The sequence below is a fragment of the Mirounga angustirostris genome, unplaced genomic scaffold (assembly GCF_029215605.1).
Source record: "Mirounga angustirostris isolate CCGP_5_RB_7025 unplaced genomic scaffold, mMirAng1.0.hap1 SCAF_8, whole genome shotgun sequence".
Taxonomy (NCBI): Eukaryota; Metazoa; Chordata; class Mammalia; order Carnivora; family Phocidae; genus Mirounga; species Mirounga angustirostris.
The window spans coordinates 4,140,823-4,166,650 of record NW_026991716.1 but is presented as its reverse complement, the minus strand read 5'-3'; the positions used below and the strand labels follow the sequence as shown (position 1 = coordinate 4,166,650).

Sequence of the window (25,828 nt, the reverse complement as noted above, 5' to 3'; positions counted from 1 at the left end):
GGCCCCACGGCTCGCTGAGTGTCATCCAGGGGGCACGGTACTAGAATTTCCTGGGACGGAGCCCAGGGCGCGTGCTTGCAGGAGCCCCGACAATCTGCTAAACCCCTCATTTCCCAGAGGACACCCCAGAGGGCGTCAGGAAGCCGGGAGACCAGCCTGCTTTCCAGAAGAGAAGCCACTCCTGGGAGTTCTTTCTGCTGTACCTCCCTGCTTCCAAGACAGCGCTAACGTACGAATTGTTAATGCTTAGTTTAGACCAAAACGGAGGCGCGGAGTAAAGGTGGGTGGTGGGAATTCGTCTGTGTGTTTACTGCGCATTCATCTAGCACTTTCCGAACAGGGCAGTTCGCCAGGCACGGGAGACTCAGCCATGAAGACATGGTTCTGGCTCTCAAGAGGTTACACTCCCGTGGAAAGCCAGACGGTGGGACAGAGAGTTACTACAGGGCATGACATGGCTGGGAAATGGGACCTGGTCTGACCAGGGAAGTCTCCACAGAGGAAGGGCGGTCGTAGAGCAATTAGCCAAGTGGGGCAGTGTGTGTGTGTGTGTGTGTATTGGGGGGGTGGAGAAGGACATATGTTCCATGCGAGGGGCGCTCCTCAAAGACAGCCTTACAAGCCGCAGGAAGGGTTTGGGCCTTCACTCATGGAATCATGGAAAGCTACAGCGGGGCTTGGGAAGCAGGGCTCGTGTTGTGTTAAGAGCGTTCTCGCCGTGGCCGAGAGCACGCACGGAAGGCGTTGGGACTCCGAGGAGGCAGAGGCCGCTGGTGGGGAGGTGGCTCGGATCCGGTGCACAGAGCGGGGAGGCAGGGGACAGACGCGGGCTGGAAGGACGCAGGCTGTACAGGGTGTGAGGGTGAGCTGCACGACCCACTGAGATGCCGAGGGCTGGGTGCATCTGCGGTGACTTGCTAGTGGACACAGCCAGCAGCAAGCCGGCTACATGCTGGGGTGGGGCGCGGGCTGGGAGTCATCAGTGCACAGACGGGGACGGAACACGGGAGCGAGCGCGGGGAGGCGGCGGGGGGCCTAGCGTGGGGTCTCTCGGCACAACACCGGCCAGGGCCAGGGCGGCTGGAAGCGCAGGAGCCCGCGTGGGGCGACACAAAGAGCTGCTCCTGAGATTCTGACGAGCTGACAGAGGGACCAGAGGGCGACGATCTTTCCCGGGAGAAAGCCAGGCCCAGGTAGCGCTGGTGCGAGGGGACAGCTGACCGCGGTGGGCAGTGTGGGCAGACCACAGCTTATTTTAGCCCAGAGCGACAGAGGAGGGGCCCCACGCGGGGCTCGATCCCAGGGCCCGGGGATCAGGCCTGAGCCGAAGGCAGACGCCTAACCGACTGAGCCACCCAGGCGCCCCGTCCCTGCTGTTTTTTTGTGCATGAGAAAGACTGGGGAAATCATCATGTCACCTCTCTTTTGGGATAAGGTCTACGTTTCTAACCCTGACCTGCGGGCTACTGAAACACACGACTGTTTTCTGAAAGTTGTTGGCTCTAACAAAGTCACATTTAGTGAGCAATTTAAGAAACACAACAGGGGATCCTAGGGCAAGGGAGGGAAAAATAAAACAAGACAAAATCAGAGAAGGAGACAAACCTTAAGAGACTCTTAATGACAGGAACCAAACTGAGGGTTGCTGGAGGGGAGGGGGCCGGAGGGATGGGGCGGCTGGGTGACGGGCATTAGGAGGGAATGTGACGGGATGAGCACTGGGTGTTATATGCACCCGACGAACCACTGACCTCTACCTCTGAAACTAATAATATGTTAACCACATTGAATTTAAGTAAAGAATTTAAAAAGAAGAAAAAAGAAAAACGAAAATCAACAACAAAGATCCCCAAACAAACACACAGGTTCCACAGCGAAGGAAGTAAGATGCGCTGCTAACACAGTGCTCCCGAGCACGGGGAGAGAGCTGTTGGGCGTCCGTGGCCCCCGCCTTGCTCCGAGCTGACCTGTCTGGGTCTCTAAGGCTGGGTTTTACCTGCAGGCTCTTCAGGGCCAGACAAGCTGCCTTCTGGAGCTGGAGGTTTGCCTTTGTCAGCGCTTCACAGTAATAGAGCAAGGCCTGAAAGAGAGGGAGGGACCCCGTCTGTGGTTTTAGAGCTATCACTGTAGATAAGACATGTCACACTACCTTCAGAGCAAAACAAAAATCCACTAAAATTCATGTTTATTGAAAGAGCTGTCTCTTAATTCAATACGCTAATTGCTTATATTCTGCCAGGTCACCGACACTGGGCAATCGAAGTTGGAAGATCCCAAGTGACGACTGCAGCTTTCCAGAGACCCTCAGGGCTAGCGAAAGTGCTCAGAGTGTTTAGAAGGAAGGCACAGAAGAGATAGATGTGTTAGCTCCAGGGACGGCTGCGCGAGGCTAGGGGAGTCACGTGGAAGACAGTCACCTTCCAAAGTCACAAGGCAGGCTCAGGAAAGCGATGTGTGGACTGGCTGGGAAGGATGGGTTAGATGTCAGCTGGGAAGAGGACATCCCAGCAGGAAGGAGGAGTGGAGGAGGCGGGCCCAAGGATGCTCTGGATAAGAATCTCAACGTAAAAATTAGTTATTTCACGAGAAAGCTCGTGTCTTTCTCCATGCCTTATATTTCTTAGATTTGTCTCTTCCACAGCCACATGTCTTGTCAGGGTCTTGATTTCATGCCTGGATCACCAGCCACCACATTTCTGCTTCCAGCACCTGATGACGAGGGATCCCTTCTTCAAGAGCACGTGGCGTCCATCAGGAGCCCACCGACTGGCCCCTCTCTCAGAAGAGCAGAGGCCTCCCTTCTTTGTTTGTGCCCAGCATCAACGGGGAATGCCTGACTCCTTATGGGCATTTCCAGATCCTGCGAAGTTGGCTCAGCACCCCCTCTGGGTGCCCGCTGTTCCTGCCATGCTCACAGATGTGCCCGGGTGCCATCCTTCGCACAGGGGGGCCCTGTGAGCTCTGCTCCCCTTTGGACAGACCTCGTTCCTGATGATCTTCAGAACTGGTTCAAGAACCAGGCCCTGCTTCACCAACCACCTTGGGACCGGCTCTCTACCATCTTCTCTCTGATTTCCTATGACTTACCTTTTCCTTGGTTCTTACTAAGCTAATTATCATTACTTACATACATCTTTGTTTATAAGCATCAACATTACTTTTTTTTTTTTAAGATTTTATTTATTTATCTGATAGAGACAGCGAGAGAGGGAACACAAGCAGGGGGAGTGGGAGAGGGAGAAGCAGGCTTCCCGCCGAGCAAGGAACCTGACGTGGGGCTCGATCCTGTGACCCTGACATCATGACCTGAGCCGAAATCAAGAGTCAGATGCTTAACCGACTGAGCCACCCAGGGGCCTCTGGTTTTTTGTTTTTTAAATTGATTTAATTCCTAGCACCTAGAATGAATAATACCCTATACATAGTGAATGGCCCAATCAGATCTGATGACACCATAGTGCCTGGATGAAAGAGCGTGAAAGTGTCATCAACCACCTGATGATGTGTTTGCTCATGACACGGCACATAGCTGTGATTAAACACGGCCTGTTTTCTCAGTTCTATAGAACGACCTACTCTTCTAAAAAATGGAGATACAATTCACATACCACCATATTTGCCCTTTAAAGTGTTTGACTCAGTGGTTTTTTGTGTACTCAGAAACCATCATCACTACCTCATTCCAGAGCATTTCCATCAGTCCCCAGAGAAATCCTGTACCCATTGGCAGTCATTCCCATTGCTCCTCTGTCCGGTTCCTGGCAACCACTGATCTCTGTCTCTCTCCGTGGATTTGCTTACTTTGGACATTTTGTGGGAATGCGATCACGTCATACGTGGCCTTTTATGTCTCGTGCTTTCACTGAGCACGATGGCTTCAGGGTTCATCCGTGTGTCAGCACTTCGTTCCTTTTAGGCTGAACGATATCCCATTGTAAGGAGAGATCGGATTTTGTATATTCATCAGCTGATGGACATTTGGATTGTTGCCACTTTCTGGTTGCTAGGAATTAATAATAATACTAAATGTTCCATTTCACTTGGGCTTTTGCATAGTCCTCATCAAGTGGATGAACTTGAGCACACAATGATTCTCTATTTTCCCATTTCCCTCTGGTACCCCTCCCAAGAGCCCCCAGGTTTAGCCACCAAGCCAAAATTTAACCAGTTCCCCAAACCATACATTCCAAGGCTTAAATGGCCGATAACAACTTAAATGGTCCTTGCTCTCAGGCATGTTTGCATTGTAACAATGATTCCAGAGGGATAAGGTGCTGGATGTGGGCCTGGGTCAGTCCACCACTAGTAGTAGGATCTTTGGATGAGACTTCTGGACCATACTGTCCCTTTGAGCAAGAGGACTGAAACTCTGTTGGCTTGAGCAGGAAGTGGGCACTGTTTCCCGACTCGACAAAGCATTCGGCACTTCCCTGTGCCTTGCAGAGACGTACAGTCTCACAGAACAAGTAAGCGTCACCTTGCCCACTTGAATTTGAGCAGTTGCCCAAGAAATGGTGGCTGCCACGATACTCAGCTTGGTAAGAGTTCCAGGAAGCCAACAGGAGGTGCCCTGGGAAGCAAGAAGTCCCTGTCACCTTGCAAGGTAGTAAGCGTCTCCTCTGGTGGGTCCTAGATGATTACAGGAGCAACAACACCCCAACAGACAGAAGAATAGATATTTCCCACTTATTTGGGTCCAGGGAGGAGGGGTGAGTAAAAAGCATCAAAAATGAGCCAACATACGTCTAGTTTGCTTCAATATCTATGGTTTTCTGAAGGTTTGAGATCTACAGAAACACCAGGTCTCACCGAGGTAGTTTTGTATGGCTTTAGCCCTTCACATCTGGTGGTACAGAATTAACGTACTAACGTTTGCTGTTTCATACATGAAAAGATGGAAAGAACTCAAGGTTTGGGGAGGGCGGGTCAAACACTTCTAGGTGGTATCTAAGTTGTTCCTCTTAACTAGTGTGCCACCTAAGCCATCTTCAGTTAGTGAAGGTTCATTCGTGAGAAATGAATCCAAGACCTAAGGATGAGATTTGAACTGGAGACGCAAACATTCCACCACTCCCTAGCTTAGCTAATGCCTTAGAAAAGTTCAGCCCTTCTCAGAGTTCAACATTTGACCTTTCCAAGGATAAGAAGGGACCAGTTTAATTTTCTTGAGCTGATCTGAGGACTGACATGAGTTATCTTTTATTTTTTATCTTTTAAAACTTTATTTGAGAGAGAGAGGGACAGGGGCAGAGGGCGAAGGAGAACCAGGCTCCCCACTGAGCAGGGAGCCTGATGTGGGGCTTAAACCCAGGACCCCGGGATCATGACCTGAGCCAAAGGCAGACACTTAACCAACTGAGCCACCCAGGCGCCCCACGAGTTAGTTTTTAGAACAACTGTTCAGATTGTCAAGGGTTCCCAGAGGACCAAGGCTGCCGTCTGTACAGGGCCCCTGGGTGCTCGAATCACAGATGCCTGTTACCCCTGGATGGTACTGAATGAAAGCCCCGGACGAGGTACACCGCCTCTTCCCTGGCAATGAGGAGTGATAGCTTTTAAAATTAAAAATATTCTTGTTCTTTGAGCCAACAGTTTGATAGCTTGACCCCAAACTACTCATAAAATATGTGTGCATGTATGCTCACCATGATATTTTTCAGAGTGGGGAACTAGACTAATGCCGATCAATATGGAACGAGAAAATAAATTAGGGAATATCCATGCCCTGAGATGTACATTAATCCATCAAATGGGATGAAGTAGATCAACATGTTCTAACAAGGAAAATCACCATGACATAGTACATTTAAGAAATCAGTTACACAACAGAACAGTGTGATCTCATTTAAGGAAAAAATAATTATATATGTGAGCAGATATGTAGAAAAACATTGGAAGGAACATACACCAAATTATTAACAGTACTCTCTGGGGGCTGGACTTATAGGCGCTCAAATATTTGCAGTATATTTTTGTAGTTTATGTGGTGTGACAGATTATATGTTATTAATAGGCAGAAGAAAATTATTTTGATAAAAAACAGATGGCAAAATATTCATAGTAAATGATAGAAAATTAAACAAGCTTCTGGCTTGATGTCCATGATTTGGGGCTTTACCTTTTCCCTGAAATGCTCATCTCTGGAGGCTGCGGCCAGGTAAAGCATCACAGCCTGGCTCACTTGGCTGTCATTCCTCATGAGCAGCAGGGCCAGGGTCCGGAGTACTTCCTGCTGGGCTGGGAGGCTGCTGGGTGCGAGGTCACTCATGGCCTGCAGCAGTTTCTCATCTCTCAGCGATTGCAGAGTCTGAATCAAGGAAACTAGCGAGTAAAAAGAAAGCAGAATACCTTCTAGTTCCATCCACATCATTGCAATAAGCTTCATGCCACACTCCTAGGCTGGTGCCCATTCTTTTCATTTCCTGGATTCCCAGCCGGAGATCTGGTTTTCCATCCTCCCTCCTTCCCTTATCAACATGTCACTGCATCTGCCTTCTTGTGAACCCCACTTCTGCTTATTATCATGAAAGCACCACCAAAAAGGGCAACCTAAAATAGTACTGCCTGTAGACTTGATCCCACTAATGGCAAATACTATACACTAATGAAGAAAAGGAATTACATCAGTAAATCATTCAGTAGCTTCTCGTCAACACTACATCCCTTCTGGATGATTGGGATGCTCTTCATAAATCCCCGCTTCATTGCCAAGAGGCTCGCTAATGTTAAGGGTCCAAAAGTCATTGAAAAGGCAGATCTGATCCCAGCTGTTGACTTGGGGGAAAAGGAAAGGTTCATCACTAAAAACTACGACTGAAAAGCCCGGAGCCGACTCCAAAGGGAGCCAGCAACGCGTCCCACCTTGCTTGGCCAGCTGGTTCACGTGACTCTCGAGGTCGCTCACACCGTGGCTGGTAAAGTAACTGTAATACTGGAAAACAGTGATGACTTCCAAAGGGAGGCTGGAGGGGAGCAGAGGCTCAGCCCGGTCCAGGATTTGGGAGACCAGGGTGCGGAACACTGTTTGGAAGGGAAAGAGGGGAAGCAGCTTTGAGGAGACGTGACCATTCATTCATGTTTTACTGAGGTACATGGCAGGGCGAAGTCCGGCAGGTGAGCTGATCCTCAGAGTGAGGCTGCATGAGTTTTGCGTCTATGTGTACACCCACCTATGTGACTGCCATTTGGGTCAAGTTACAGAACACGGCCGGCACCCCAAGGGTGAGCTTGTGACCCCCGAGCACCATAGGTTACTAATAATCTGACTTCTGTCAACACGTATTAGCTTCACTTGTTCTTGAGCATCATGTAAATGGAATTATCTAGAATGTACTTTTTGTATCTGGCCCCTTTTACTCAACAAAATATCTGTGAGATTCATCTAAATTGTTGCTTGTAGCAGTAATTTATTATTCTTTTTTTTAATATATTTTTTATTTTTTTTAAAGATTTTTATTTATTTATTAGAGGCAGAGACAGCGAGAGCAGGAACACAAGCAGGGGGAGTGGGAGAGGGAGAAGCAGGCCTCCCGCCGAGCGGGGAGCCCGATGTGGGGCTCGATCCCAGGACTTTGGGATCATGACCTGAGCCGAAGGCAGACACTTAACAACTGAGCCACCCAGGCACCCCGTAATTTATTATTCTTTTTAAAAACTGCTGTGTAATACCTTATTGTATGAATGTTACTATATATATATATACAATATATACATACACATAATACTATATATATATACACATTCTATATACATACAGACACACAGAATACATTCATTTTCTTGTTGGTAGGCATTTGAGTTGTTTCTTATTTTCAGCTTTTGTGAAGAAAGCTGCTATGAACCTTTTTTTAGGCGTGTCCGTTTTTGTGAGTATAATCATGTATCTCCCTTGATATATTTAGGAGCGGAGTCGCTGGGTCATAGGGTAGGGGTATATTTAGCTTTAGGAGAAAATGCCAAACAGTTTTTCCCAAGTGGTTATCCCCCGTGACACTCTCGTTTTGGTGACATTTTAATGAAAAAAGTCTACAGCCACCTAAATGGCCATACAGAAACACAGTGCTTTTAGAAGTCACTGCTGATACTCTGAATTAAAACACGTTCAAGTCTTTCTTTCCTTCGATGGCACTGAGTAGACGAGGCTTCCTCTGCAGGGTCAGCCTGTCCCAGGGGAAGGGGGGCGGGAACCCGCCGGTGCCCACCTGCAAGTCAACGGCAGAGACGCCTTCCTCCCCACCACTGCCCCGTACCTGGGTCTGCAAGTCCTGGGTATTCTCTGTTGATGGTCCTGGCGAAGCCAGCTTCTAGCTGCTTCATCACTCGGTCGGCCGAGCTGTGGTAGACGGCCACTGGGCTGCAGCACTTGGTCCAGAAGGACAGCAAAGACAGCTTTTTGTGAAATTCTGGGATGGCTGGAAGAGAAGAGCAGCCCCCACCCCACGACGCACGTTCTGAATGAAGCAGATGAAGAGATGTACCTGCGCGGGGGCGGGGCCGGCACCAGGGCCTCTCTCTTTCTCTCTCTCTTTTTCTTAAGACTATAGTTTTTTTGTTTGTTTGTTTGTTTTAAGATTTTATTTATTTGCGAGAGGGAGAATGAGAGGCAGAGAGCACAAGAGGGAGGAGGGTCAGAGGGAGAAGCAGACCCCCCGCCGAGCAGGGAGCCCGATGCGGGACTCGATCCCGGGACTCCAGGATCATGACCTGAGCCGAAGGCAGTCGCTTAACCAACTGAGCCACCCAGGTGCCCTTAAGACTATAGTTTTAAATTTTTTTTTTTTTTTAAGTAGGCTCTACACCCGATGTGGGGCTTGAATGCACAACCCCGAGATCCAGAGTCGCGGGCTCCACTGACTGCCAGGCGAGCCAGCCGGGCGTCCCCTAAAGATTGTGGTGTTGAATTGGAACTACAAGATTCCTCTGTATGTGACAGATTTTCCAAAGGGCAAAGACGTTATTATTAAGGAACTCCTCTAGCCTGGGCAGCCAAGAAAATGCAGCAAAAGCAAAGCTGTTTGCTTTTAGTGAGAGAAAACACAGTAGCTCTACGCTTGGAAGATGCTCCCACCATCTCCTCTCTGGTAACTCAACAGCAAAACACCGTATAGGCCCAGAGAAGGACACCTCAGGCGGTTTTTCTGCAGGGGATGACACAGAGCGGGAGGTGGCTCGAGGAGTCTGACACGCTGCCCGGGGGGCTCCCGGGCTGAACTCATGAAGAGCATCGTGCCAGGCCGCACAGGGTCGGCGTTTCTCCTGCGTGTGCTTGTGATCACGAGGAGGCGCCTGGGAGCGGGGAGGACATGGGTCACTCGCACCCTGAGTGTCCGATCCCTTTTCCTGCCTCTCAGCCATGTGCCAAGGTCCCCCGCGCCCGGGAGGAGCCGAAGAGGGGGCACAAATGCACGAGGAGAACCTACAGGGCCTTCTGTTCGAGGCTTCATCAGACCTCACCTGGAAGACCCTGGTGTCTTCCAGTGTGCAGCCATTCCTCCACGTTGGGGCCCGAGCGTGGGCTCCTGCCGTCCTGACACAGCAAGGATGAATGTGGCCAAGGAGTGTGGGCCAGTGGCCGCCGTCTGCGTGGACAGCGGTGTGACGCGCAGCTCGCTTACCTTCAATGACGGAACTCATGTTCCCTATGTTCTCATGGCTGACTGCTGACAGTTTCTCCACCACCTGGATTTGCCTAGAAAGCTTCTCTAAGAGATTGCTCACCACGAATGGGGTTTTGCTTGAGAAAACAATTTGCTGAGGAGACAAACAGAACCAGTGAGTCAGTTAGGTTGTTGTCGACCAGGGTTTCCGGGCCCAACCTCCTCTGTCCTAACTCGGCGGTGAGGATAACTCAACCCATTCGGGGGTTTGGTTCCAGTTTGAGAATGTTCCTCATTCCATGCCGATGACAGCATCTGATGAAATCACACCCATGTTTTTGTTGCTTTAAACGTTTTTTTCGCGCCCAAATAGATTCTGGAACGTTCTCAATAATAGAGCTGCAAGGTTATTATAACGTTGCCTTTGCTTTTATGTATTGTGACTCTGTAAATCCTCTTTGAGACTTGGAAGGCATATTTAGGCTGCTTATCTGTGTGCTAACAGAAAAAAAGATTTATTTTACAAGTAGTAATTTTTCACAGCGTGGATTTCATTCCTTATTTTCAAGCTGAAAATTAAGAACGTGTTGTAGAATAATCATGATTATAATCAAGACTACCTCGTTCTAATTAACGAGTGCTTTTTATGTACCATGCACTGGTCTGAGCCCATGTATTAGCTCATGCTATTTCTCACAGTCACCCTGTGAGGTGGGTACTATTGATAGTCCATTTCAAAGATTTTATTTATTTATTTATTTATTTATTTATTTATTTATTTCCTTCCTTCCTTCCTTCCTTCCTTATTTATTTATCTAGAGAGTGCCCGAGCAGGGAGAGGGGCAGAGGGAAGAGGAGAGAGAATATCCCAAGCAGACTCAGAGCTGAGCAGGGCTCAATCTCATGATTCTGGGATCACGACCTGAGCCGAAACCAAGAGTCAGACGGAGCCACCCAGGTGCCCCTTGATATTCCATTTTACTGCTGAGGAAACTGAGGCCAGGGAGATCAAGAAACGTGCCCAAGGCCACATAAATAGCAAGTGATTTCACCTATGTGCAGGTCACAAGAGTCAAGGGCATGAGGACAGAAGTCAGTTGCTGCCTGAACGTTCTCGACCTTTCTTTGTCCCTCGGAGACCTGTCCCAATCACGTGGTAGGCATGGATGCAGGATGCAGCCTGTAGTGTCTTCCTGTATGAAATCCTCTAGACTACACAAATAGGATTTTCAAATTCAGAGGTCTAGTGTAGCAATTATGTACTGATGCCTTTCATGTAAGTAAATACAGTAGAAATGAACTGACTTGGGGCATGGTTATAGCTATTATGATCCTTATGGAATGCCCATTTTTATCTCTTTGCAATTATATACCAAATGAAGACATTAACTCACCGATTCAGCAGTGGATGTGAGTTAGAAATTAAGTTTCTAATCCTTACTCCTTCATTCTACATCTTTATATCTACCTCTTTTGTTTTGCTGGCGCTGATCTTCCCCACAGAAGAGCTGACTTGTTATAACCATGGCCTGAGTACAGACAAGAACATGGCACTGAATATTGCTTGCCAATTCGTCTTTGAGAGAAAACATCCATTCCTTCATGGAAGAGAATTCTCTTACGTTTCACAAAATAATGGCTTTCCCTCTAAAAGGCAAATGGGTCGCTGGCTCAGCCCAGAATCAGGCTCAGCCCAGAATCAGGCTCAGCAAGGACAAAGAACTGTGAAAACTGTCTCATTCAAGTAGTTGGGGAATAGAGAAGAGCTATAAAGTAAACCACAATCCTTGCCCATTTTGGCCTGAAAAAAAAAAAAAATTGCACCTCCTGCCAGATTGTCAGTAAATGGCTTACAAATTCGACAGTCAACAGAAGAGATCAACTGGGACGTTGGCCAAGTTAGTGCAAGAGTCCTAATTGCCAACCAGTTTCCCACAGCGTCTGAGGTGACTTTGCGGTTCTTTATTCGTGGAGGAGAAGCATATTCTACATCTCCTCACAAATGTATTATGGAAGAAGCACATTAACCCACTTCTGGCCTCTATGCGACCCCTTCCTCCTTACCCTGCCTCTTGTCTTCCAGTGGGTCCCCTGCTCTTAGGAGCATGATTCCTCCTTCTTTGACACCCTTCCTGCCTGGCCAATCCCCCCGGAAGACCATTACGTTTGCTTTCCCATTCTCATCCTGTTCCCCACACATGCAAGTAGGCTGGAGCAGACAGGCAACCAGGCAAGGAGGAAGCATTTAAGTAGATGCTCAGGGAAAACGTTTTGTTCAAGAAGCTAAAGCACTTCCTGCAACAAAAGAATTTTGAAATATTTGCTCCACTGTTACAAAATCTTAACCGGTAAACAACCTGAAATGAAAAGAAAAATAAGCCCCCAGTGTCCCAGGATGAGAGCTAACTGGTGATGATAATGGCCTATGAAAGTATTCGTTCTCATTGCTGATAGGTATTTATTCAAGATCTGGAAAGCCCGGGTTATATCCTGCAGCATTTTGCCTTTAGCTGTCCAGGTGGTAGAAAGCTAAGTCAGGGGACAACTGCACGTTAACAGACGCTCGTAACTCCTGCTTTCAAAGTCCATTCATTTGCAGATGGCAGAATACAATTTTTTTTTCCTTAGTCATATTTCTCTTTTATCAAATGATTTGAGATCAAGTGCTAACCTATGACCTTTTAAAGTGTGGAGAGCTAGGGGGCACCTGGGTGGCTCAGTTGGTTAAGCGTCTGCCTTTGGCTCAGGTCAGGGTCCCGGGGTCCTGGATCGAGCCCCATGTCGGGCTCCCTGCTCTGCGGGGAAGCCTGCTTCTCCCTCTCCCTCTGCCGCTCCCCCTGCTGTGCTCTCTCTCCCTCTCTCTCAAATAAATAAAATCTGAAAAAAAGAATAAAGTGTGGAGAGCTAGGTTTTAAGACAGAAAACCCCTGGGTCCAGGGAGGATGGCCACGCCCACGAGAATGTTTGAGTTGGCCCAACTCGAAGGAGGACTGTTGTCTTATTCCTGAATTTTCCTTTCTCGGGCATAACTGAGAAAGGAAGCCCACCTGCTTGTGCACCCACACCCTGGGCTCTAAAGCCAACACGGTCACCCACCTGAACGAGCCGGGTGCAGTATTGAAGGTGCCCGACAATGGCGATGTCCAGACTCTCATTGCCTGTGGTCAGCGGCAGGGGGCTTCCGGCCACACTAGTCCCAACTCCCGTGTCTTCCGTCAGCGCTTCGCTGAGGTGCCCCCTGGCTTCGGGGTGTACTGATCTGTAAGTGCTGAACCAGGAAGGGGGGCGAGATGTTAGATTCTTTCATCACAGAAACGCCAGGTCACCTCAACAAAATGAGGGAAGGCCCCCCTGCCCCATGGTGCCTACCGAAAAGGAGGCTTCCACTAAGCCTGCCTTGAAAAACCGAGATACCTTTCAAAAGCTACTTCTTGGTTCAGCCTGGCCACCAATTTGCCTTGTTAAAAGATCACGCAAACAGACTGCTTCCAGAGTTCTCTGTTTGCCGCCCAAGCACAATGAGCCGTTTGTGAAGCCGGCACACCAAGGAGTCTTTGAGACAGGCTCTCATTTTGCACTTGCTACACTTTCTTGCTCTGTGGATGGGGGTGCTTTGCCAAAGTTTCTGGGATTAAGCCACTCTCTATATTTGCAGTGGCCCCCAAGAGCAATACCATCAAGAAGCAATGTCAAGGCGTCTTCTTGGCCTCAGATCAATTGCTACTTGAAGAAAAGGAAAAAAAGGAAAGCTGCCAACAGGAGACATGATGTTCTGCCCCAGACAAAGGCTACAAGGGGGCATTTGAATCCTTCCAGGAGGCGCCTGCTTCTGCCTCTCCTGCCCGGTTTTAGCCTCACCGTGGAGCTGTCTCAAGCTGTATCACGATGGGCACTTACATTTTCTGCTGCTTCTATTATCCAATTTTGTTCTGAAAATTAATCTGTGTGGGAAAGAGGGAGTAGTCTCATTTCACACGAGGGAGGGCTGCCTGGCAGAGATAGTCACCACCGTGTCCTGTTACACAGCCGGGGGGCCAGGCAGCTGGTGGCTCCTGGGCTCATGCCCCCAGCCCGTGATTTAAGAAGATCGTGCACCCGAGCTTAGAGGCCTTGAGCGCTTTACTCCAACCCCCAGCTGCCTCCAAGGGGAAAGCACTCTCTGTCCCAGCCATCCGCACATGTTTAAAACACACACACAATTTCTACAATTTCCCCTAATCCCGCTGATGACATAAAATCAAGCATTTTAGACAATTCAATATCAACGGTCTATAAAATGTACAAAACCCACGATTTTTTTTTTTTTAAGATTTTATTTATTTGACAGAGAGAGACACAGCAAGAGAGGGAACACAAGTAGGGGGAGTGGGAGAGGGAGAAGCAGGCTTCCCGCGGAGCAGGGAGCCCGATGCGGGGCTCGATCCCAGGACCCTGGGATCATGACCTGAGCCGAAGGCAGACGCTTAACCAACTGAGCCACCCAGGCGCCCCAACCCACAATGTTTTTGTTGTGAAGATGCTTCTGACGGCAACAAGAGTAAGAGTTTAGACCGATGTCTGACTTTGACATATCATGTAACAGCTTAAGCTAACGAGTAGACGGATTTTTGGTTTAGAAGCATTTCACAAGTTCGATCAGGTTAGAAAAATCTCAGCACAGAATGTAGGAGCATAACGTCAACCTTCCATTCATTACATTTTGTTTGCCATGCCCTCAGCTTGCTCAGTGGATAAATTCTGTTTCTCACGGGCGCCTGGGTGGCTCAGTTGGCTAAGCAGCTGCCTTCGGCTCAGGTCATGATCCTGGAGTCCCGGGATCGAGTCCCGCATCGGGCTCCCTGCTCGGCAGGGAGTCTGCTTCGTCCTCTGACCCTATCCCCTCTCATGTGTTCTCTCTCTCTCATTCTCTCTCTCTCAAATAAATAAAGTCTTTAAAAAAAAAATTCTGTTTCTCACATTTTTGTTTCCTGATTTTGGAAGAATGAGCCCTCTAGGGACAAGAAAGCCCTCAAAAATGTTACCGGAACATCACCCACAGAGAGGTTGGTGAAGATGGGATAGCTGGAGCTCCCTGTGACTTGAAAACTTGTTTGCATAACATGTCAAAGGTAAAGATGGTGGAGATCCACCCTTTCCTTCGGGAAAGTATGTGTGGGTCTCACCCCAACAGTTAATGAAGGTGAGTATGCTCAACTGTGCTTGTTTTGCTTTAGCTGAAGTCACAAAATAGACCCCAGACTCTAGCTCCAAACACAAGTTCTGGCTGTCCAAGAAAGCCTGATGGAGAAGGTGATGGTATTTCACCTTCATTGTCCCTTCCTGCTGCCTCACCCCTGCCCGCCCCAGAGAAGGCGCATTCTCCACCTGGTAGACTGGAGAACAAAGCAATCAGTTCTCAGTGATCAGTTGGGCATCCCTCGTTCTAAGAGAAATAGGTGGCCGGGGCTGAACCTGGCTTGGATATGGGCACTGATGAGCTTGATCTACAACTACTTTGCCAAAGGGGGCAAGAGGTAAAGGGGTGGAAAAAGCAGAGCATAACAAAATGAAGAGATTAGAAATCGGACGAGAACCAAGTACAAACGGATCATCCAGTAAGAGTTCTCCGGAAACATAGCATATCTAGTTAATTTAGAATTAATTACACTGGGGTCAGGTTGTAGACCCCAAACCCTCTAAGATGTAGGCGCACACACACACACACTCATACAAACATGTCCCCTTCATTTATGAGGAAGAAAAGAAAGCAATTCATTTTTTCTTGAACTGCACAAAAGAGGTTAATGATATTCAAAAATTGTCTTCAACAATAACGGGGAACCGAAAGGCAATGGCCAGTCCTGTGGGGAGTTCTCCTCCCGGACAGGTACCCAGGTGCCGCCCGAGAGTGACAAAGGACCACTGTACAGATCTTAGAGGTGTAAGCACAGAACTTTACACTTACCTATTTTTCTCAGTCTCAGTGTCTGAAAATACTGAGTCCGCGCCTCCACCAACATTACAAACCTCATCACCATCCTCCTCCTCCTCGTCAAAATCAGAGGTGTTCAGGAAATCAAAGCTTTCTAAAGCACTTTCAACTGTAAGACTTAAACTGGAAGACCTGCTGCGGCTTCCGGCTGGCTTGCACTGCAAAGGCAGAAGGCATCAGGGAGAAGATCAACACATCCAGAAGCAGAAAACGCGGCACACAACATTCAACTTGAGATGTGACACTTTCTGGGTTTTTTTCAAGCTTTTATTTTTTTATTGAGCTTGGCGTTAAAACAAAATGCATTTAAAATCTTCATATTTAAAAAAAAAAAGTACAATGATGGATAAAATGACACAGTATCTGGGGTTTGTTCCAAAATCATCTGGAGGGAAAGAAGCAGGGAGAAGAACAGACAAAACAAGACTGGCCATGAGTTGACACTGTGGAAGCCGGGGGTGGGGGCCATGGGCACATGGGGAGGCATTATAGGATTCTCTCTATTTCTGCCTGAAAGTTTTATAATGAAAAGTTGAGGGAATACGACAGCCCAGAAAGCCCTGGGAAACAGAACTGCTCGAGCCCTCCCTCTGCCTAGTGCTCAACCCCAAAGAAAATACAACCAGCAGGCAAATCTAAAGAGTCATGGGGTCAATGCCAAATGCTAACCAGTCCGTAAGGTTATGTGGTCATGTCTGCACTGTCCTGAGACAGAAGCTGGCTGCCCAAGGAACCTGTTCTAAAGGATTAACAAAACCAACCCCAGAAAGAGAAAACGACTCCCACTCACCCAACTCATACTCCCTACGTAAGTAGACTTCAGTATTAATTTTACATTCATGGCATGTAATTGGCTCTGTGCGTCGAGGAGAAAAGGAAGGGCATGGGCGGCGCAGGAAGGAGCCCCGCGTCCTCTATGGCTTTACCTCTGCAGGGACAAGTTCCGCCGCTTCCCTGACTGGGCCCTGGGATTATGTGAGCACACCCACTCCGGGGTCTGCCGGACACAGACAGAAGCATGACAAACAGAACAACATCAGCTGCCAAGGGCACAGGGATGGAAACACGTCCTTCCAAGTATTCAAGAGGACGGACGCTGGGGTGCATTGAATGGGACCAGTCCTGCAAGGCAGAAGAACCAAAGGTCCTCCATCCAGTTAGGTGGCCCTCCTTGCTCACTTCGTAACATAAGGCAGGCAGTGCCTGGCGGGGATCTGTCTCTGAGACTCAAGGTGGAAAAGCACAGGGGAAACCGTCTTTTGGTCTCTTAAATCAGAGTTGTTTCATTCACCCTCAGTGATCTCCGTCCCAGAGGCAGCATCATTTAGTTTCTGATCCTCAAGAGGCTTAGCATCCTGGGAATGTGAAGGGGGGAAAAAGAGAAAGCTTTGTCTAGCAGATGCTTTAATTCCGGCTGGATCCACAGCCACTTGCCCCAGACCTAAACTCGAATGCTGTTTTCAATCACAGAGAGCGAGAAGGAGCCAGTCCAGACGCAACCCAGTCCTAGGGTCTTCTTTCTTAATTAGCTATCTGCCGAACTTGACCTCACGCAGGATGGATGTGTTCAAATATCTATCGTAACAAAGGGATGGACACTTAAGGATTTTAGAGGCAGGATCGTGTTGGAACAACAGCAGATTGAAATAATACTCTGGAAAGAAATCTGTGACCACCAGGTGTTTATAAGACTCACAGATGGCTTGCTCAGTGTTCGCTGGTGGATCCAGCTACTTACCAGCCATCTAGATGCCTAGAAATGGGAGCTGCTCTCCCCACTCGCTTTCTCTAAGGCGTTTGCTGTAGGTGGGGGTCAGTTGTGTCTTTAAATTTCACACCTTTCGCCCACTAAGCAAAGCTGGTCAACTCTGAACACAACAGTTTGTTGAGGGAGTAGAAGGTGTTTTCACTGGAGAATTAGACAAGCAGCCTCCATGCCTGAGTCCTGAGCGGGGGCTTCTGAGAAGTGTTTTCCAGAAAGCAGATTCAGAGAGCCCTGGCCTGCTTCTCAGAGGGTGTACTTGCAGCTGAATTAGTCTGTCATGAGCACTGGAGGACCTGGAGAGTTGGGGCAGGAAGTCTCATCTGCCCTGGGGACCAAACCCCTCGGAGGTAGGTAAGCACCACCGAGAAGGGTAAGACAGTCAGCAAAGCCCTGGAAATGTGTTTCCATGTGCCACTAAAAAGACCATGTTTTACGAACAGTCATACAAGGGGATGAGACAGCCTTCTGTGGGCTGAATCTCAGCTTGCCCCGGCACCTTATTTTCAAGCCCATTTGATAGGAAAGGTCACCAAAGAACAGCTCTTTCGTGGAAAAGGATCCAATTTCTCTTCTGTAGAGCAATACCAGAGTCGCAAAGCCAAGAACACAAGAGGGGGCAGTGGGATTCGGGACAAAATTCAGCTTCTGTCTTCCTGCGCGGTGTTTTAAAAAGTTTGATCCATATGCCCCGTGACAACATATCTGCTCTGGTGTAGCAACCATAACCTCATTCTTAGGTCCTCCCCCGGCCTGAGAGGAAAGCATCCCTCTCGATCTCCCCTCCCACCTGGTCCACCCTGAGCTGTCTGACCAGGAGCAGGGTTGAGAAGGATAGCTCTGCTGGCCTTGGGGGTCCCTGACTTCCAGAGCACAGGAGATGGTGATTCGTGCATGAGTAATCGCAGGTTCTGACTCACGGGTCGGGACCAGACCAGAGAAGGGGGATGCAGGGGGAGGCAGGGCGGGGGGTGCAGGGGGAGGCCGGGTGGGGAGATGGGCCTGTGGCTCCCACATCGGGGTTGCCTGACTCTTGACTTCGGTCAGGAAGGGACTCTATCCAGTCGCATCTCAGTGAGATTATGATCCTCAAAATGCCTCCCTTTCCCATTTGGGATTGCAGTGACTAACTCTGGGGCTGGAGGAGCTCAGACATTCCTCAGGGCTGGTGATTTAACTCCTAATCATCTTAGTGAAGCTGATCTGCTGTCAGGGAAATAAAAATGAACATGCGCTCCTGGTGTTTAAAACTCAGTGCCATTCAAATGACGATTATCGGTTCTGTGATGAAACAGGATAAAACATAAAGATACACAACTTTCAAGAGGATGTTGGCTCCAGACACCTCTCTCCAAACCTAATCCAATTTCCCTAAAATGGTACTTACTTTTAGGATATCATCCAAACGCATGACTTCCTGGTTCAGATCCTGAAACTCTTTGTACTGCTCTTTATGTGGTTCTAATGCAAGGAATAGCCCACTGAACGCATCCTCCAAGCTTCCATCGAGGAAGGATCTACAGCCTTCGGACTCTCCACTGACAGAGCCCTCAAAGAGCAGCCTCTCCGTGGCCACCGGCACCTCGGCCGAAGTGAGCCTCTTGACCAGCTGCTTCGTGATGTTTCCTTCGAACGTGTCCAGCTCCACGGGCTTGAGCTCAGAGGCCTCGTCAGACTCTCGCAGGAGAGCCTCTGCCACATCCTTCTCCAGGAACAGGTGCGCCGGGCCGGCCCCTGCAGACGCTTGGCCCGCCTCAGGGGTCCGGGGCCCGTCTGTGTCCTCCTTCACCTGTGGCTCTGGCTCTGGGCCTCCTCTGGAGGAGCTTCTGGAAGATGCTGAGCCGGAGTCCTCCGTGCCCTCGTTCTGGGAGGCCAGGTTGCTGTGGCTGAGCTCTGAGGGGGTGATGGTAATTTCTGGATTTGCTGAGCCCGTGGTGGACGGAGAGCCGGTGGGGTGGGGGGTGAGGGCACAGTCCCCGTTGGGCAGGTCGCTGACGCTGAGAGACAGGGGCGTTTTCTCCTCAGCTGCCTTTCCGTGGTCAAAGACGTCATCAGGTAGATTAGACTGTGGATAAAAGGCATCTCGTTATTATTTTAAATATGAGTGATGTGCTCGGTGTGATTTATTTCCAGACAAAATGCCAGGCAATGAAAATACACAACCAGCACTTTCATAACGTTAACATGTTAGTTGTTGATTCTGTGCATGCGTGTGTGTTCACACACGTGTGTGTGTTTGTGGTTGGAAATGTGGCAAAAGAAAACAAGCCCTTACAAACCATTTCTGGCGTTGCAGCTAGGTCGAAGTTCATTATTCTATTCTTGGGTTTGACATTTTTCAAAAGGAAAGATAGGGGGCGGGGAGGGAACAGAGCCTGTTTCCTAAAATCCAGGATCTCGCAGTATTTGGCAGCCACGGCTATGAATAACACTACCACATTTTTTTTTTTTTTTTTTTTTGGCATTTGTCTTAAAAGACTTTCCAACACTCATGCTAGTTCACTCAAAAGATGTGCTGCTTTGTTCTGCTTCAGTTCTCGTAAATTATTTTAAAAGAATCTCTACCCACAAATCCCAAGTCCTTGAAAATGTTCTATTAATTTAGTAACCATGCCACAAATAACTGAAGGCCAGGAATATACTTGCAAAGCCTCCATAAAATGGGAGAAAAAGATGTTTTGGTTCTTTTTCAGGATTGCAAAGCCAGAACTCTTGGGGCGTCTAGAAACACCACGTCCTCTTGTCAAGCTGACCCAGGCTGGGTCAGGTACGCTGTGATTCATGAAGCAGAACTCAGAAGGGAGAGAGGTCACAAATATCCAGGTAATCAAGATCATTTGTTTATGCAGGCATTGAAATGATTTCCAAGTCATCGCTCCCTGTGCTGTGGTCTGTGTGGTCTCTCACTTCCCAAATGCTGCTCCGTGGAAAAAGTTTTCTAGTGATTGGAGATCAGCTCCTTCGAAATGGATGATTTCTCTTGGGTTCTGGATTTGATCTTTTAAGTAAATGGTAAGTACCAAGCTCATGCCTACTTGAATTCTATGGGCAGCAAGGAATGATCACAATAGTGCTGGGAATAAGCCCAGGAAACAAAAATGTTTCCGGCAGTGAAATGGGAGCAGACAGAAAGACAAAAGCTCCCCGTCCTCCCCAGCAGTGTTCCTGGTCCCCCCACTGCTGGATCGGGGCCCCCCAGATCCTAACATGTGCAGTTAGCTCAACCCAAACTTTCCATTCTCATCGGGTTGGAGGGCGATTCATTTTAACCACGGGATGAGTAAAAGGATGGGTCCCCGGGGCACTCAAGTAACATCTGCAGGCTCAGGGTCGCCTCTAAAGAATGTTTTCTTCTGTTAATGATCCCCGAAGTGTGCTACTCAGAGGTGCTGAGGGTGGAAGGAATTCTGGAACCTTCTCAGCAGCTGCCAAGGAGCAGGTGGGGCCCCAAGGGCTCCAGTGATTGTTTAATTCAGTGTCCTCTGTCTGCACCCCACACCTTCCACCTCAAGGAGAGAGAAAGGGGGAACTTATGGTAGGAACGGGGGTCCCTTAGGCATCCCCCAGAAGCCTTGGGCCCTCCAGGTGGTCCTGCCCCATCTCATCTCATCTTCAAAGCACCTCGCCTGGCAGCTTGGGGTGGTGGGAGGCCCCATGCTCCTCAAGCCGATTTCTCTTGGGCCTCGTGCTCCTAAAGCCAATTTGTGCCTATGTAAGTGGACAGCGTGGAGTTAGACTGAGTTGAGGGGACTTACGGTATGCCAAGGGGACGAGCCCATGAACAGACACACGACAGTGCGAGGGAGTGTGTTCTAACTGAGGCATGGCATCATGAGGCAGGATCCCGGCACGGGCAAGGCTGCTGCCCGGGAAACAGGTGGTCCCGGAGCTCAGCCCCGCAGGATGGGGAGGTGTAGGCGAGGAGGACGAAGTGCCTTCCGGAAGGAACAGTGTGTGCGTACAGATGGCAGCCCCCGAAGAGGGTGGTGGAGCTGGAGGGTGGTGGGTGTTCAGGGGGCTGGAGAAGGGGACCAAGAACGGGCAATGGCAGGCATGGCAAGCTGCACTGAGGGCCAGACGGGTGCAGCCGCTCTGAGGAATCCGCCTTTATCCAAAAGGCCACGGGAAGCCATCGAGTTTTTTCTAATCTTGCTCTCATTTAAATTATGCCATTAAAACCCCTACCAACTCCCTCCACAACTCACAGTATGTGAGCATGAGTACACACGTTATATCGATAGTTACGTATACAACTGCTTCCACTATACATCCGTTTTTTGATCCATGCGTTCACACACATTTCCCTCCTAGAACGTTCCCAATTGCCTTGGAAACTCCACTGCGTTAGCCTGGCCCTTCTCACCTGTGCTTTGTAATTCACCAAATTAGATGCGATTACTATCATCATTAACTAGAAAACTTTTAGTCCTTTCCTTTCTGCACATTCAAAGATTACTCTTCTTTTTCCCCCCAAAGTAACTTTTATACGTCTGCAAAGAGCAGGCTCTTCACGTCTGTATGTACATGTGTGTGTATCCTCTCGTGACAGCATGTGTGACACAGAGAATGTAGCCGACCTATTGCATTCCTGACTCCACCATCGAAGGAGCTCCGTTTACTAACATAGTATAAAACTAACAGACGCTACCCCGTAAACTCAGGCTAAGAACCGCTTTAAATAAAAATAGCTCTAGGAAAACTGGCCTGAAGCCTTCTGACTCCCTTGAACCCCAGGTTTTGAAGGCTAAAACCACGTGTGAAGACTGTCCTCGTGATAAACTCGCCTCACTTGGGAGCGAACACCTTCTTTTCCCGCGAGTGTAATTGTATTTTTCAAAAATGACAATCTTGTTACCATGGATATCTTGGCCACCGCGGCGAGAAATCACAGCACAAAAGCAGGGCGCAGGGGGGAGAGGGTCAAGCGGTGGCTGTGACGAGGGCGCATGCAGGAGCACCCTGCCCGCCCCAGGGACGGGACAGCTGTGACCACCGCCCCGTGAGCGACATGGAGGAGAGACACGCCGAATGAAGCAAACGGGCCCCGAGCCCCCCGAGGCAAGCACTGCACCGCAGCCAGGCCACCCACACTCACGGAAAACTCTAGCTCGGCCTTGGGTCTCAGCCTGAGGGAGGGCAGGTCACTGAAAGAGCAGCTGCGGGATAGCTTGGCAAAGAAAGTGTCCTGTAAGGCACTCAAGACAGACAGCCGCCGCGGCTTGGCTGCTGAAGGCCGCAACCACCTCTTCAGAAGTCAAAGCAAGATGGCGGAGTTAGCGGAAAGCCCCGGTTACCATGTTTCGTTAGCGTTCTAGCAAGCATTTCTGATTACAACAAGGACACCGTTATTTACATCCGTTCCTCTAAGAGACTGACCTCAGAGAATCTCCAGAAAAGTCTGCATGTTAACAAAGCGGTCAGGGGGCCGAGGGGAGAGGGAAGATGGGAGGTTTACTGCCCGCGTGCAGATGGCCCAGGGCCTCTTGGAACATGCTTTTCTTGGTCACTCCTTGATTAGGGGGAGCTTTGGGATCAGCATGGTCAGGAATTACTGAGAACCCCTAACACCGGACGTCAAGGGTTTCACATACTGGGTGTAAGGCCCACCGCGAGTTTGACATGTCTCCTCCGTAAATCACAGTGAACTTACGAAGAAGGAGTGATCCTTCAAAGTGGGCGTCTCTGGAGTACCCTGGCTGTACATGGACATTCTCCTCTGGAGGGCTGCCGCCTTGTTCCCAGCGCCCGAGGACGCGGTCATGTCCTCCACATCAAATGGGCTGCAACACAACAGATCCCATGAATGCACATTCGTTAAAGTCCCCTCCAACCCCTGGACTGCAGGCTGAGAAAGCACCTCATCATACTAAAGTCAACTCAAACCAGTGGGAATTGGGCTGGCAGAAAATGAACCAAGATAAAAGAAAGTGGAGCAGAAAACGGAGCCCAGACCCACCCAAGGGACCACAGATTAGCATTCTAGCTTTAAGTGCAACTTATCTATACACCTAGACACTAGATAAACCTGTTTCTCTGCTCATATTAGAAATGTAAACATTAATGCTTGTCCAACACACAATGTTGAAGTCTGTAAAAAGTCTTTGAGCTTTGCAGGGACAGACGGGTTAACAATACAAGAAAGTAACAGACTATTGTTCTAAAGAAAACAAACGTAGACTCCCACTTGCTTCCGTGGACACAGAGACTCTTGCAGCCTGCGAGGAGGACAGTCTGTCCACCATGACAACTTATCATCATGCCATCCGGTTCATCCAGCGAGATGAATGATCTTGTGTTCGATAGGTCAATGACTACAAATTACAAGGAGGGAAGGCCGGGCAAAAGGCACAGACAGTGTTTCAGTGACAAGAAGCAGGGTCCCTGCTCCTTCTGTGGCTCACCCTCCATATTGGAAAGGGGACCCTGGGATCATGAGCCAAGCCGAAGGCAGACGCTTAATGACTGCGCCACCCGTGCCCCCCAGAAAACCACCTTTAAGTTCACTGCTCTGACAAGAGGTACCTCTTGCCCTTTGGAAATGTTCTATTGCAGGAGAGTGTGAAGGATATTGAAAAGTCTCCGAGGGCCACGTACAGTATATGAGGTGAAGTGGGAGAGGTGATGAAAACCCTATAGCGAGAATCGGGATCTTTCCAAGGGTGAAGTATCTCCTACTGGACAGTTATTTTCCTTCCAAATTAGCTTGATTAAGAGCTATATCTTTTTAAATATATATATAACGGTTGACAGGGAGGGAAGGCAGCAGGATAAAGTATTTTAAAACAGGAAGTAGGAGAGAACAGTGATAAGACAGGTTCTCCACTTATGGAGACAACAGCGCACGAGCATCATCTGGTGAGCCAGGGGACAGATCCTCAGGCCCTGAGAGGTTCCGACAAAGGTCTCGGTTGGACCCGAGCATGTCCTGTGATGAGCTCCCTGGGGACTCTGACGGTCCAAGCGCCACCCTCGAAACAGCCCTAGCCTGCAGCACGGATTTTGGAACAGAAAAGGGCCACTTACTACCAGGTGATCTCCAGGCTCAGTTTGATGGTGCCGAGGTCGTTAATGTCAACGGCCACCACCTGAGGTCGGGCAGCAAAGAGCTCTTTGGTCTCGCAGGTCACACTGCCGACCAGGAGGTGTGTGGCGAGCCCTTTGAGTTCTGTGACCTGGTGAGAGAGGGGGAGGGAAGCCTTAAGGGGAGCACGGGAGAAAGGCCAGGCACACTTCCCCCGTGCTCTTCTCGGCCCCCTGTGCGCGAGAGCAGTGGTCTTCACCACGGACTCGGGGTGCAGAGAGGAGTCTGCGAGGCGGGGGTGGGGGGCAGCGGGAAGCAGTCATGAACACAGGTCCCCACCCACGGGCCACCCAGCCATGCAGTGGGAAGACAAGGAGGGGCGGAGATGATACTAAACCTTGATGGAGATGAATCCAACGATCAGGGGCAGGAACACCACTTCCTCCCCATCCCAGCTCTGCTTGCCATTGGCTTCTATCTTGCCTTTCAGCTTCCACCTCTGTCGGCCGTACTTCATGAAAATCTGCGGAGAAGAACCACACCTCAGGTTCCAGGCCTTCCCCATCCCAACACCAAGATAAAAAGGCAGGGAAATAAGGCAGCTGCCTCTCCTCCCCTTCTCCATCCTCTTCCATCTACCCTTCTGGTGGGTTCTTCCAAATTTCCTGGGGCCAGGGTCGGGGGTGGGGTGGAGTGGAGAAGAGGCTTTCAAGGGGGAGTAAGGTCTGCTTCCCTCCAAGAGGGCGTGGAGGGCCTTCTGTAGTAAAAGGTCATCACACCGAGCCCTTCCGTGTCACCGCGGTCATGGGGACCAGTTCCCCCATGAGGCTACGAGAACTACTCCCCGGCTCCCTTACAGGGAGGAGAAACCATCAGCTAAAATCTACTTAGCAGCCAGAAGCAAGAAGTAAGACTCCCTCCTCCTGGATGAGGAAGACAGAGCTGAACAAGGATTCTGAAATCCGACATAGTCCCGGGAGAGGGTCTCCAGCTCTCCTTGCTCAGACAGGAAGGTGCTCCTCCCCCTGCCCTCCCCAAGAAGAACGATCATAGAGTGTTTTGGAGGAGACAGTTAGATAAAATAATTAAGGGAAGTTCCCTTTTGAAAGGGGAAAAGATAAAAGGCTTTTTACTTTATGGAGTATATCTTTATACAGAAAGGTCTAGATACTAGTGTTCTTTATGAGCACTCATGATCCTGGATTAGCTTTTGCATCAGGAGAAAAGACTTCTATCAAGTACAACATTGGAACACTAGGGAAAAGATCAGTATGGATCATATAACAAGTAAGGGTAGCTAAAGGGCCAATGTTAAGTTAGCTGTGTTGAGAACTGCACAATGAAGATAGGAGAGCATGTCCTTCTGTTTTTAGGAAAATCATTTAGGGGCAAAAGGTCCCAATGTCTGTGCATTAGTCTAAAATGGTTCAGCACAATAACAACAATCATAGCAGTAATAATAAAGCCAATGTGACATA

General features: G+C 49.2%; 1 protein-coding gene across 12 annotated transcripts in view; it reads right to left on the bottom strand.

Moving 5' to 3' along the window:
* RIPOR2 (RHO family interacting cell polarization regulator 2) overlaps positions 1-25,828 on the bottom strand; it is a 327,440-nt gene that overhangs the window by 6,113 nt on the left and 295,499 nt on the right. For 10 of the 12 annotated variants that reach the window (XM_064597079.1, XM_064597080.1, XM_064597082.1 and 7 more), the window contains 11 exons: positions 24,748-24,873; positions 24,353-24,501; positions 22,980-23,109; positions 18,717-19,394; positions 15,541-15,725; positions 12,693-12,864; positions 9,615-9,750; positions 8,250-8,411; positions 6,862-7,020; positions 6,119-6,321; positions 1,997-2,080 (listed from right to left, as the gene is read on the bottom strand). In XM_064597079.1, the coding sequence (XP_064453149.1) occupies positions 1,997-2,080; positions 6,119-6,321; positions 6,862-7,020; positions 8,250-8,411; positions 9,615-9,750; positions 12,693-12,864; positions 15,541-15,725; positions 18,717-19,394; positions 22,980-23,109; positions 24,353-24,501; positions 24,748-24,873 (2,184 nt within the window). Of the gene's footprint in view, positions 1-1,996; positions 2,081-6,118; positions 6,322-6,861; positions 7,021-8,249; positions 8,412-9,614; positions 9,751-12,692; positions 12,865-15,540; positions 15,726-15,812; positions 16,923-18,716; positions 19,395-22,424; positions 22,575-22,979; positions 23,110-24,352; positions 24,502-24,747; positions 24,874-25,828 lie in introns of those variants that run through there. The other 2 variants (XM_064597089.1, XM_064597088.1) reach the window with 2 other exon arrangements.